General features: G+C 40.7%; 1 protein-coding gene across 1 annotated transcript; it reads left to right on the top strand.

The window, feature by feature from the left end:
• Window positions 1-12935: 12935 nt before the first annotated feature.
• Window positions 12936-13553, top strand: LOC114397189. Its single transcript, XM_028359293.1, has 2 exons — window positions 12936-13100; window positions 13203-13553. Exons 1-2 carry the CDS (start codon window positions 12936-12938, stop codon window positions 13551-13553), a joined length of 516 nt encoding a protein of 171 aa, XP_028215094.1.
• The last annotated feature ends 615 nt before the right edge of the window (window positions 13554-14168 follow it).

Here is a 14168-nt window from a genome sequence, read left to right on the forward strand (position 1 = left end):
TGTGGTCCTGGAAGCAGGGAAATTTTTTTCTAAGAATACTCTCTTAAGGTCATCCCAGCTCGTGATGGACCTTGGAGCAAGGTAATACAACCAGTCCTTTGCCACTCCCTCTAATGAATGAGGAAAAGCCTTCAGAAATATGTGATCCTCTTGGACATCTGGGGGTTTCATGGTGGAGCAGACAATATGAAATTCCTTCAAATGTTTGTGCGGGTCTTCACCTGCAAGGCCATGAAACTTTGGAAGCAAATGAATCAGTCCAGTTTTAAGAACATATGGGACATCCTCATCAGAGTATTGGATGCACAAGCTTTCGTAGGTGAAATCAGGTGCAGCCATTTCCCTTAGAGTCCTCTCACGAGGTGGAGGTTGTGCCATGTTCTCAGAATGTGCAAAATCAGAATGCTCAGAATCAGAATGCTCAAAATTATAATGCTCAAGATCAGGATGTTCAAAATCACCAATAACAGAATGCACAGATTCACCAGTTATGGAATGCTCAGAATGATCAAAAGGTATAAAATGATGCCTAACTAATCTATGAAATGTCCTATCTATCTCAGGATCAAAGGGTTGTAAGTCAGATGGATTGCCTCTAGTCATACACTACATTTAGCATGCACACAACTAGTTGCCTTGTCATGTAAATAAAGGTGTAGGTTTGAACTATAGCTACCCTCAAATGATATCCAAATGACTTGAAATTTTGTGAGCAACCCTATAAAATGATGAGAAGATAGCACAAAAAAATTTCAGACAAAAATTCAAAGTCTAACTATGAAAGCTAAAAATGGTAGGTTAAGAAAAATAAGTGAATAAAACTTGAAAAATAAAATACTTTTGACAGAATCGCTTTTTTTGGACGATGGAGACCTCAGCCGGCCTACAGCGGCTATGATGGTGTAGGAAATTTTTTTCTACCCCAAATGCATATATAATACTTGCGATTCTGATAACCGGAGCAAAAGTTATGGCCGTTTGAAGTTTTGACAAACACAAAATTTGCTAGTTTTTTGGAACTTTCAAATCTGACCAAACTAAAGGCTCTAGCTATTTTTCCCACACAATATGGATTAAAAGAAGTTACCACAAAAAAATTCAGCCAAAAATAACAACCCTAGCTACTAAAACAAAAAATCTCAAATAATTCAGCATGGGTGGTCGCTAAAATCCGTCTCTAATTGATTTCTACTACTACTCTGTTTTTGCCGCAAGCACAATCTTCACAGTGAAACACCCAAGACTGAAACAGGGGAAACGCTTAATGGGAAAACTGAAACAGAACACACATTAAACAAAATACCAGGACACTAAACAACATTAACACACATACTAACACAATACTAGCAATTAAACATAAAACACGAAAGGATTAAACACACAACACTAGCTAGCTATTATGAACCTTTGGACACTGCTCCCCGGCAACAGTGCCAAATTTGATCGAGGTCGTACCCGAATCAAATAAACATAAAAATGCAGTAACTAGGAAGTGATCCTAGGTCGTTTCCCAACGAGCAGTGACAAACCAAATGTTCATAATATACTTGCAGTAACAGTAACGATTGAGGGGGTTTGTTTGTTTTGTGATTAAAGAGTAGAACAAGTAAACTGGAATACGAAACTACTAATATTAAAAACGGGTTGTTTCTTCTGATTCAGAAGCCATTCTCTTATCCTGGGTTGGAGAATTCGTCCCTAACAGTCAACCACTTAATCCAACCCTAATTCAATTTACTAAGCAAAAATCAACTTAGGGTTTTCAATACGTGATTAGGCACCACATACACCAGTTAGCCCTTCGTCCATTAAGCATGAACGCAAGTTAGGCTCAGAGGCAATTAATCGAACACGAAGCGTGCACTGATTAATATTCACGAATTTGGGATACTGGTGAAGGGAGAACTGCCAGGAAACCACATTACAAGCGAAACCTCAAAGAGAGTTGGGCTTCGTCCTCAAAAGGAAACAACACCAGAAAATCTAGCCTTCCATGGATTCAAACAGAAAACGCAATTGAAACATGAAGCAGCAGAAACGTAAATGAACGGAAACGTAAATGAACAGAAACGTAAACGAACAGAAATGTAAAATGGAACAGAAACGTAAATGAGAGTAGAAGAAGAAGCAAGAACGAAATTGTAATTAGAAGTAGAAAATGTAAAATTGCATTACGAACTCAGAAGCGTCAAAACAGAAAAACGAAAACCCTAAAACAAAGCTCTGAATAATGAATAGCATAACAGAATAGAATGCCCTGCACGAATCCCAAGGCAACTATTTAAAAAGAGTCACTCAAAGTCACTGGGCCCTATTACAATACTCTGGCCCAAAACGAAATAAACACTGAACAACATAAAATAAAATTGCGAAATTTCCTAATTAGAAATTAACTAAGGTAAGCGCTGCTTTATTTGCCCTCTTCAAGTCCACAACCAAAATCTGGATTAAGCCCAATGTTTCATTAATTCCTGAAATTAGATTAAAAACATCAAATTAGCTAAATGAGCCCAAATAATAAAAATGCCTAATTAATTGACAATTAAGACCAATCAATAATTAAAATGGTGCAAAAAGGGTTTAGAAAATAGAAGAAAATGATGGCACATCACTTGGGTTAAAAATGACAAAGGTTAAACATTGGGGTGTTAACCTTGGGCTAAAACTCTTTGTAGTTGGCTTGCTATTGTTGTTTAGGCGAAACCAACGAGGAAGGTGTGTTGAAGTCATTGTTTTTGTCTGCATGTTAATATTAATCTATTTTTGCATTGTTAGGTTTAGACTTCAGGTCATGGTTTACCACAAGGAGCAAAGGACACAATTTTTTTGTTCTGGGACCGTGGGTGCATAGACCTTATTGATAACCATACAACGAAATTAATAGGTTAAAGATACCAATGGATTACTACTGAATGGAAGCTTCAAACTAAATTTTATTTTTTTCATGGTTAAAAACTTTAGCTATGACATAAATTATTATTATTAAGCTATGCTTATATGTTCTATGGAAGGATGATGATATTGATTTGAATGCTTCTCCTAAAGCACTTGATAAAATTCTGGGTTAAACACTTGCATTTAAAATCAAGGTTCAACCAAAGTTCACAAATCTTTTGACTCAGACTTAATAAACACCATAATAGACTTATTCCCACATGCTAAGGTACTATTTTCTGCAAATTTTTTTGGTGTAAAGTCAGGCTATAATATATAACATGTTTAACTATATTCTGATACTCACTGTCATCTATGAATATTAAAGGTAGCTGGTCCATCTAGTAGTTAATCAATCAATTAGTAAGATGCTACTCAACTCATATATTGTTAATGCTTTGATTTTTGTGTTTATTGTTCAAAACAGATTATACAATGACAATTTTATTTGTCTTTCATGTGGTGTTTTGCGCTTAGGAAACAACTTAATCCAATGGTAACAAATTATTTAACACTGCAACATTAGTTTTTGCCATCTCAGATTTCAGAGTATGCTTAGATCCTTTATTTTTCTAATTAAAATATATAGACAAAACAATCCTGACAGAATAAATGCTTTTGCTTTTTCAGCAAAAGTGATAGTACTTTCAGGAATCAATTGATGCTATAAAAGTAATAAAACAAGGACAAAAGTACAAAATACAAATCAAATAATGACCCTTAATAAACGTGTGCTATCAAACATGTCATAAGCAACAATTGTATATTCATTCTATTTAAGAAATATAGGCATACTTCATTCTATATCATTCATCATTATTCTGTCTCTTCTCATTCCTATCCAGTTATGTCTTCAAACAATTCAAGAGAAATCAAAATTAAAGATATCAAACCAGATCAAGGAAAATGGTTTATCAAATGTCAGATTATTAGGTATTTAACAGTCTATCAAATAATAAATGGAAAACATGTATATTTTATTCAGTTCATTCTCATAGATTTAGAGGTATGTTTTAACATGAACCATATTTTGATTTTTAGTATTTTCAGTTTCTCATTTTAAACATTTCCAATATTGAGGTGAAAATACAATAAAAACTAATTACATTTATGCACATTTTTGTTTCAATATGTAGGGTTCAAAAATTGAAGGTCTAATGAAAGAGAAACTTTATGACAAAATTTTAAAGGATGAGATAAATCCTCAAAAACTTTACACATTTGCTAGTGTTAAATTATTAGATAATTTTGGCATCAATCGTATAACTAGTCATCGTTATATTTTGTTATTTACAAAAAAACAAAACCATATTAGAGGAGCTGAAAATAGGATATATACTAACTTTGGGCTAACACCAATCCACTTCAATCAAGTTCGCAGTCTAAAGCAACAAGCAGACTTCCTAATAGGGATCATATATTATTCATCTTAACTTGTTAAATCTATTATACTATACTAACACTATTTTTTATCACAAATGTAATTGGTGTTGTTACAGAAAGGTCTGGACTAGAGCGAGATTTGCAAAACACGAACAAGATCACTAAATTCATCTTTGAAATATCAGACTATACATATGGTTTTACTTATTTCCAGTTTGTCATTTAAAATTAACACCAATATATTTCTATTTTTATTTTTGTTAAAAATGCATAGGAGAAAGCTCAAATTTGTCTTGCTTGATAACTATGTTGAAGAAGGACTAAATTGGCTTATCCAAAGCACAACTCCAATACCCATAATTGCAATCCAACTTGCAACAATAAGCCAGGTTTCTGCATTATTATATGGTTAGAAAAACCATATACCAAACTTTTTTTTTCTTATTTCTATTTTATATTCAAGATTCATTTTTTTTTCCTTTTCTATCACTAATTTCCTTCTCAAAATTGAAGGTAATGTTGTTGTTGAAACAATTGAAAGTACAACGATGATTCATTTCAACCCCATCTAGATGAATGGCCTACAATAAAAAATGGGTAATTAAAGTTATTTAAATTCCATAAAAACTTAGATATTATTTTGAACAATTATAATCTTAAATTATTTTTTAACAATTTATTTCAATTTGGGCTTCTCGACAAACCCAATATTAGATATGAGCCTTGGCAAGTGAACCAGGTAATAAAATAATTTGCCTTCTTCGAATAACACAAAAAAAATATAACTTTTTTTTTTATATATAACCTTCTGCTGTCATTAGTCATTATGTTCACTCATGTATACCCCCTCCGTCGTTACTCATGCCTTACATTCTTTCCCCCCATCAAAGTCACAATGAAGCGTGAAAGTCTACACCACTTTCTTAGTTGCATGCATTGGGTACCATGGTAATAACTACAAACAAACCATGATTGGGTTTACACATTTCTTTCTTTCGACAATGATCGAGAGTTGCCCAAGCATGGTACCCAATGCATTGTGGATAAGAAAAGGTGGTCTTTCGGGCATCTTGTGTCAGTTGATAAATACGTTTGTCATACGTAGCATAACCATGCCCTGATGCATTCATCATATCTCCTCTATGATAGGGGGTTGAAGTATTGGTCATAAGAATTTTCATTCTTGCAAACATGGGGTCAGACCAAGCGCCATCTTTTAAAAAGAGGTTCTATCATGTCAAAGTCAAGAATCTAGAGCTAGCTAGCTTGTGTAAACTGGGGCAGCGGATGGATCAAGTTCAACGTCAGGCTTTCAGCAAGGTATATGGGAAGATTTGGGATCTGGCGATGATAGAAGTGTCCATTGAAGCCATCACATCTCTCACCCAATACTATGACCAATCACTCAGATGCTTCACCTTTGGGGACTTTCAGTTAGCACTAACCATAGAGGAGTTCAAAGGGATCTTAAGATGCCCGCTAGGGGGAAGGAAGCCATACCTTTTTTCCGGATTCTATCCTTCTATGGCAAGAATAGAAAAAATGGTCAAGATCTCAGAACAAGAGCTAGACCGAGTGAAGCAAAATAGGAATGGGGTGGCAGGGATACCAAGGAAGCGCTTAGAGGAGAAGGCGGAAGCTCTGGCCAGCCAAGAAGAGTGGGCAACATTCACCGATGTATTAGCTCTGCTAGTTTTTGGGACGACACTATTCCCGAATATAGACGGGTTGGTGGATCTAGCGGTAATTGATGCCTTTCTTGCTTATCATCACAACAAGGAAAGCCCAGTCATCACTGTTTTAGCGGATGTGTATGATACGTTCAACTTGAGATGCAAGAAGAGTAGTGCAAGAATTGTCTGTTGTACGCCTTCTCTTTATGTATGGTTGGTATCCCACATTTTTTTTACAATGAAGGTAGATCTGTTTGTCCCTTACAAGGTCATTGCATGTGATCCAGAAAGGGTAAAGAAAATTGGGAAGAACTCTTGGCAGGCATGACGGGAGCATCCATTAGTTGGTTCCCATGATGGAAAGAAGGGGGGCAGGAGTGTTATGATCATGTGAAGGATTCCCAAATGTCCCTTTGATAAGGACGAGGGGTTGTATTAATTATAATCTCGTGTTGGCCACAAGACAGTTAGGCTACCCTATGAGAGGTGCGCCATCGGAGGAAATCATTTAGCCTTTCATCGTGTGAGGTTCCAATGAAGCTAATGCGAAGATACTTCAGAGAATTCGTAAAGCATGGAATAGAGTGGAAAGGAAAAATAAGTAGCTTAGGGGAAGTAGCAATGGTGTCATAGGCAGCTATCACAAATGGTTGAAGTCTAGAATGCAAGCGATAACTTGGCTCCCAAAGCTAAAAGTTCTGAGTGGGAAAAAGGTTGAAATTCCTGAAGAGAGTGAAGAAGTGCAAGCTTCGAAAGTGGAGCTCGAAACGACAAGAGTGGTGAAGGAGAAGCTAAAGGTGGCAGTCACTAGGGTCAGGAAAGAATGTGATGAGCTGAAAGATATCAACATAACAACGATTGAAGCGCTAGAGCGGGAAACGAAAAAAGCCCAAAAGGAAGAATGGAGCAAGAACAAGTTTCGAGGGGCTTTGTGAGGCAGCAGTAATGAACTCAAACTTAGAAAGGCTGAGAGGGACAAATCAAGGATGGAAAGCATGGTGTTAGAGAATAAGTTAAAGAGTTGTCAGAGGTCGAAGAGAAGTTTGACAGAGCAGTTGAGCAAAATAGAAGAGAATATGTTGATAATCATCGATCAATATAAGGAGAAGGCGAACCTAGCTGCTAGTCAGACGCAGATGCTGGAAGATGAACAGGCAAAGGTATCGGCTCTGCAGATTGAAAGGGAAGCGAGAGAAGGGGTGATAGAGTTATTGCACAAGGAAGCCATGAAATGGATGAATAGATTTGCTCTCACTCTGAATGAAAGTTAAGAGCGTCCAAGGTTGTTAGCCAGAGCCAAGGCAGTGGTTGACATATACTCTGCTCCTGATGAAGTTCACGGTCTTTTTGATTACTACCCACACATGGTCGAAATAATGGCCCACATAATTAGGAATCGCTGAGGCGTTTGTGTTGTATTTATGCTTTGGCTCTCACAAGATGAACTATGTTGTTTTTAATGAAAATAGGATTTGATTCGACCCTTTGTTCTACAGAATGTCCCGTGTGAATTCTATACTTCAGCAACTTATCATTCTCATGCATTCATGTTTATTTAGTTTTTGCATTAGTCATTGCATTCTGTCTTTAACAGTCATCATTGTCGTAAAAAAGTAATCATAGTAATAAAAAAGAATGAACGCACTTTACGGCACCCTTATCGAACACGTGCCAAGGCTAGAACCATGAGCGAGATAGAGGAAGTTCAAGAACAGATGAAGGCTGACATGGAGGCCAGCAAAGACCAAATGACCACCATGATAGAGGCCATGATGAGTATGAGGAAAATGATGGAAGTTAACATGGCTCCAGTCGCTGCCACAAGTGCCGCAGCAGAGGAGGACCCAACTCACTCATCTGGTATCAATCAAGTAAATTGTCTGGTCCCGGATATGGTAGGTCAGGGAGGCGAAGCATTGGGAAGTACGGGTGGCCCCCATTTTGTGCTGGTCCAAGGTAAGCATCCCTTACCACCGTATGGCCTGCCTCCCAACTATGCACCACCCAATGTTGTACATGTGCCCGATGAGAACGTTGACCATTCCGCTCCTATACCCCTTGAGAGCTGACAACCCTAATCTGGGCATGCACATGTCTCTCAACCCATAGGGGAGACACCCGAAGTACCCCGAGACCACACTTTGGCCGACTTCGAGCCTCACCTCAGATATGCCATTGAAGGGCAAGCATTTGGTGGCGTACCCCTGCCAAACACCTTGGGAGGCCCTCAATATTGCCCATAGCCACAACTGCAACCCCTACATTTCACGGTGGGGAGGTTACCTCCTACCATGGTAGAAAGGGAAATATTTGATCACATAGAAGAAAGGTTAAGGGCCATTGAAGGGGGTAGAGACTATTCTTTTGCCGACATGGCGGAACTATGCCTAGTGCCCAACGTCATCATTCCTCCGAAGTTCAAGGTACCGGATTTTGACAAATACAAGGGGACTACTTGCCCCAAGAATCACCTGAAGATGTACTGCCGGAAGATAGGAGCATACACAAAGGATGAGAAACTCTTGATGCATTTTTTCAAGAGAGTTTGGCGGGGGCAGCTATCACTTGGTACACCAATCTGGAATCTTCCCGGATATGTTCCTGGAAGGACTTAATGGCCGCCTTCATTAGGCAATGCCAGTACAACTTTGACATGGCTTCGGATAAAATGCAGTTGCAGAACATGTGCAAAAGGGAGCATGAATCCTTCAAAGAATATGCCCAGAGGTGGAGGGATCTGGCGGCTCAGGTAGCACCCCCAATGATTGAGAGGCAAATGATCACAATGATAGTAGACACTTTATCTATGTTCTACTACAAGAAGATGGTGGGATACATGCCCTCGAGTTTTGCGGATCTGGTATTTGCGGGCAAAAGGATCAAAGTAGGCCTAAGAAGGGGCAAATTCGATTATGTTGCTTTAACAAGTGCTAGCAATAGGAGGACTGGAACAGGTGGAGCAAAGAAAAAGAAGGTAGACGCCCATGCCGTAACCATAGCACCCATATGGCCAAGTTCCCAACAAACCCCTCACAACCCCATGTACCAATATCCCCCGCACCAATACAATTACTCGACCAATACCGGATCTCCCCCCTACCCAACGCCCATCCAACTGAGAATGCCCAATCAACCACAAAGACCTCCCCAACATCACCCACAAAATCCATTCCCTACATAGCCCAGACCAAGTGTAAATCTTAACCCCAATACAAACACCAACCCAAGGAGGAACTTCCCTGAAAGAAAACCCGTGGAGTTCCCCAATACCAATGTCGTATGCCGACCTGCTACCATCCTTGCTCAGTAACAAAATGGTTGTGGTTAGCCCGGGAAAGGTCTATCAACCTCCATTTCCCCAATGGTACAATCCTAATGCCACATGCGCCTATCATGGTAGCGTCCCAGGGCACTTTGTCGAGCAATGTGTAGCCCTTAAGCACAAGGTACAAAGCTTGATTGATGCTGGATGGCTTACATTTCAAAAGGATAGTCCAAACGTAAGGACTAATCCACTTGACAATCATGGAAGCTCGGCGGTGAATGTAGTGGAAGAATGGAAGTCTCGAGAGTTGAAGCAGATAGGGGATGTGTCGACTTCCAAGTGATTCATATTGGAGGCGTTACGCAAGGCCGATGTGATTAAATGTGACGGTGATAAGGGAGATCCGTGTTTAATGCATCCAGGGGCGTTGCACGATGTAGAAAGGTGCCCGATGGCGGAGGAATCACTATAGGGACTGATAAGCCAGGGTCAAATTGAAATCCGTAGTGCAAAGAAGGAGGAAGGAGAGGTATTCATGCAGTCGAGTGACAGAAACCCAAGTAAGCCTAAGCCTTTGGTGATCCATTTCACCAGGGATATTACCACTCAGATACCTTGAGGTTTCTAGCCCTCTATAGCAAAGACGCCAACACCCTTCCCTTATATGAGTGATAAGGCAGTACCATGGAAATATGGCGTACAGGGGCCCGATGGAAGGCAAGACGCGTCCGTCATACGTGTTGGGAATGGCATGCTAGCTGCTAAGATCACAAATATTTTTTGTACGAGTAGCATGACTTGTACTGGACGTATTTTCACTCCTCCTGAACTACCGACAAGGTCGAAAGACAAGGGGAAAGCAAAGTCAAATAAAGGCAAGAGGGAGAAGATTGCAGGGGAAGGGGATGACTTTAGCAAGAGAAAGATATCAGCTGAGGAGGCGATTGAATTTCTAAGAATCACTCAACAAAGTGAATTCAAAGTAATTAAGCAATTGAACAAAACTCCAGCCAAGATCTCTCTATTAGGGATGCTCATGAATTCTGAGCCTCATCGAGCGTTGTTGGTCAAAATCTTGAATGAGGCCCATGTAGTGCAAGACATATTAGTGAAGGGTTTCGGGGGAATAGTCAACAACATCACTGCAAATAATTACTTGACTTTTGCCGATGAGGAGATGCCAGTTGAGGGCAGGGGACACAACAAGGCTTTGCACGTGTTCGTCAAGTGCATGGACCACATAGTGGCCAAAGTACTCATCGACAACAACTCTTCTCTCAATCTCATGCCCAAAACGACTTTGGATAAATTGCCATTTGATGCATCGTATATGAGGCCAAGCTCCATGGTGGTAAGGGATTTTGATGGTAGTCGTTGTGACGTGAGAGGAGAGATTGATCTCCCGATTCAAATTGGGCCACACACGTGCCAGATAATTTTCCAAGTGATGGACATAAACCCCATCTACAGTTGCTTATTAGGTCGGCCTTGGATCCATTTTGTTGAGGTGGTCCCATCAACATTGCATAAGAAATTGAAGTTTGTGGTGGAGGGGCAGCTGGTTATAGTGTCAGGCGAAGAAGATGTACTAGTGGGTTGCCCATCTTCTACACTCTATGTGGAAAACATCATTTCAAGCACTAGAAATTGTGAACAGTGCTTACGTGGAGTCTCCTCCAGTGCAACCACGTTTATCTAGTGCCTCCTTGATGGTGGCCCAAGTTATGTTAAGGGATGGGTATAAGCCCGAAATGGGTTTAGGCTAGAACGGTGATGGCACGACAAGCTTGGTGAAGTTCGCTGAAAAACATGGAAGGTTCGGTCTGGGTTATGAGCCTACACATGCCGACAAAAGAAGGGTCACCTTAGAAAGGAAAGAAAAAAGCTTGGCCCATTTACAAGGGCAGGAACCACAAGTGGAGTGGGTCCCCATTTGTCACATTGACGAAAGCTTTGTCAGCGTGGGATGGATGCATGATGATCAGGTTGCTATGCTGGACGAAGTAACCCATCAAGACCAGCCAAACTGGGTGCAGTCGTGCTCCCTAGGCTTTGAATTGAAGAATTGGCGGATCATGGAGCGACTCGAGATTTCTGTGTCAAATCCAATGTAATCTAGTAGTTTGAACCCTATTGTTTGGCCTAAGCTTTAGGGTCTGCTTCTTTTGTTGGGCATACCTCTTTCTTTAATGTTCCAACAACTATAAATATACAACCCTTTTATTGATATGTTCCTTCTTGCAATTTCATCCATTTCATTTTTCTGCATATTTATATTTGTTGCGATTAAATGATTTGACGCAGATCCAACAATGAGTCCTGTGAACGTAGTGATACCGAGGACCCGGATGTTGACATTAAGTGACTAGTAAATTAAGCCAAGGAGGAAGAAAATGAGGATTGGGGACTTCCCCTGGATTTGAGGAGAATGGTGGAGCGAGAAGAAAGGGAGGTGAAGTCGCACTGAGAGGAAACAAAGGTTGTGAATTTGGGCACTAGCGGAGAGAAAAAGGAGGTCAAAATCAGAACCTGCGTGTCCATGAATGTCCGAGATGAGTTAGTGACTCTATTACAAGACTACCAAGACATATTTGCTTGGTCTTACCAGGATATTCTTGGTTTGAGCTCAAAAATTGTGCAACACAAGCTACCTTTGAATCCCGAGTGCTCCCCGGTAAAGCAAAAATTGAGGAGAATGAAACCCGAGATGTCCCTAAAGATAAAGGATGAGGTGAAGAAGCAATTCGACGTAGGTTTCTTGGCCGTTGCTCGGTACCCAGAATGGGTCGCCAATATCGTGCCGATCCCGAAAAAGGATGGGAAGGTGCGAATGTGCATGGACTATAGAGATCTAAACTGAGCCATTCCAAAGGATAACTTTCCTTTACTGCACATCGATGTTCTCATAGATAACACGACCAGTTTTGTCGTATTCTCTTTCATGGATGGGTTTTCAGGATATAATCAAATAAAGATGGCACCGGAGGATATGGAAAAGACAACCTTCATCACTCTATGTTAACATTCTGCTACAAGGTGATGTCATTTGGCTAAAGAACGTTGGGGCAACATACCAGCGGGTCATGGTTGCATTATTCCATGACATGATGCATAAAGAGATTGAGGTCTACATGGATGACATGATTGCCAAATCAAGGATGGAGGAGGAACACCTAGTCAATTTGTGGAAGTTGTTCGAGCGACTGCGTAAATACAGGCTAAGGCTGGATCCTGCAAAGTGTATGCTCGGGGTAAAATTCGGAAAATTGCTCGGCTTTGTCGTTAGCCAGAAAGGAATAGAGGTGGATCCGAACAAGGTAAGAATGATCCTCGATATGCCCGAGCCACGTACTGAGAAGCAGGTCCAGGGTTTCTTGGGAAGGTTGAACTACATAGCGAGATTCATATCAAAGTTAATTGCCACTTGCGAGCCTCTTTTCAGATTGTTGCCTAAGAATCAGTCTGTCCAATGGGACGATGCTTGTTAAGTGGCATTTGAGAGGATTAAACGGTGTTTGATGAATCCTCCTATGCTCGTGCCACTTGTGCCCGAAAGACCTCTTATCCTATACATGACGGTATTAGATGAGTCAATGGGGTGTGTGCTTGGATAGCACGATGAATCCAGAAAAAAGGAACAGGCCATCTACTACTTAAGCAAGAAGTTCACAGCATGCGAGATGAATTACTTGTTGCTAGAGAGAACATGTTGTGCCTTGGCGTGGGTAGCTCACCGTTTGAGACAGTATAAGTTGAGTTACACTACTTGGTTGGTGTCCAAAATGGATCTCGTCAAGTACATCTTCGAAAAGTCCGCTCTCACTGGGAGGATAGCTCGGTGGCAGGTTCTGTTCTCAAAATTCAATGTCGTCTATGTCACTCAGAAGGCAATAAAAGGGAGCTCCTTGGTAGTTTATCTAGCTCAATAATCGATAAATGATTATCAGCCTATGCATTCAGAATTCCCTGATGAGGATATTATGGCCTTGTTTGAGGAGGAAGCTGAAGATGAGGATAGGGATAAGTGGGTTGTGTGGTTTGATGGTGCGTCTAATGCACTAGGTCATGGGATTGGGGTAGTGTTGGTTTCGTCGGACAAGCAATATATACCTTTCACGGCTAGGTTGTGTTTCGACTACACAAACAATATAGCAGAGTATGAGGCATGCGCCCTAGGGATCCGAGTGGCAATCGACTTTGGGGTCAGGTTGCTCAAAGTATACGGGGACTCGGCATTGGTAATTCATCGGTTGAAAGTTGAATGGGAAACCAGAGACCACAAGCTAGTGCCTTACTAGGCTTACATTAAGGGATTGATGGAACTCTTTGATGACATAGAATTTCATCACATTCCTAGAGATGAAAACCAGATGACCGACGCCCTTGCCACTCTATTGTCCATGTTCAAAGTGAGCCCTCACGGAGATTTGCCATACATCGAATTCAGATGTCGTGCTAAGCCTGCACACTACTATTTGATAGAAGAGGAGGAGGATGGTAAACCTTGGTACTTTGATATCAAAAGATACATTAAGGATAAGAATACCCACTTGAGGCCTCTGACAACGACAAGAGGACATTATGGAGGTTGGTAGCCAGTTTCCTCCTAAGTGGGAGTGTCTTGTATAAAAGAAACCATGACATGGTGCAGCTTTGATGTGTGAATGCAAAAGAGGCCGAATAGATGCTAGTGAAAATGCATGAGGAATCCTTTGGTACCCATGCCAATGGACATGCCATGGCCTGAAAGATTCCGAGGGCGGGATATTACTGGCTCACTATGGAGTGCGATTGTTGTGTTCATGTGAGGAAATGCCATAAATGCCAAACCTTCGCTGATAATGTTGATGCTTCACCTATACCATTGAACGTGTTGGTAGCATCGTGGCCATTCTCCATGTGGGGCATAGATG

The sequence above is a fragment of the Glycine soja genome, chromosome 18 (genome assembly GCF_004193775.1).
Source record: "Glycine soja cultivar W05 chromosome 18, ASM419377v2, whole genome shotgun sequence".
Classification (NCBI taxonomy): domain Eukaryota; kingdom Viridiplantae; phylum Streptophyta; class Magnoliopsida; order Fabales; family Fabaceae; genus Glycine; species Glycine soja.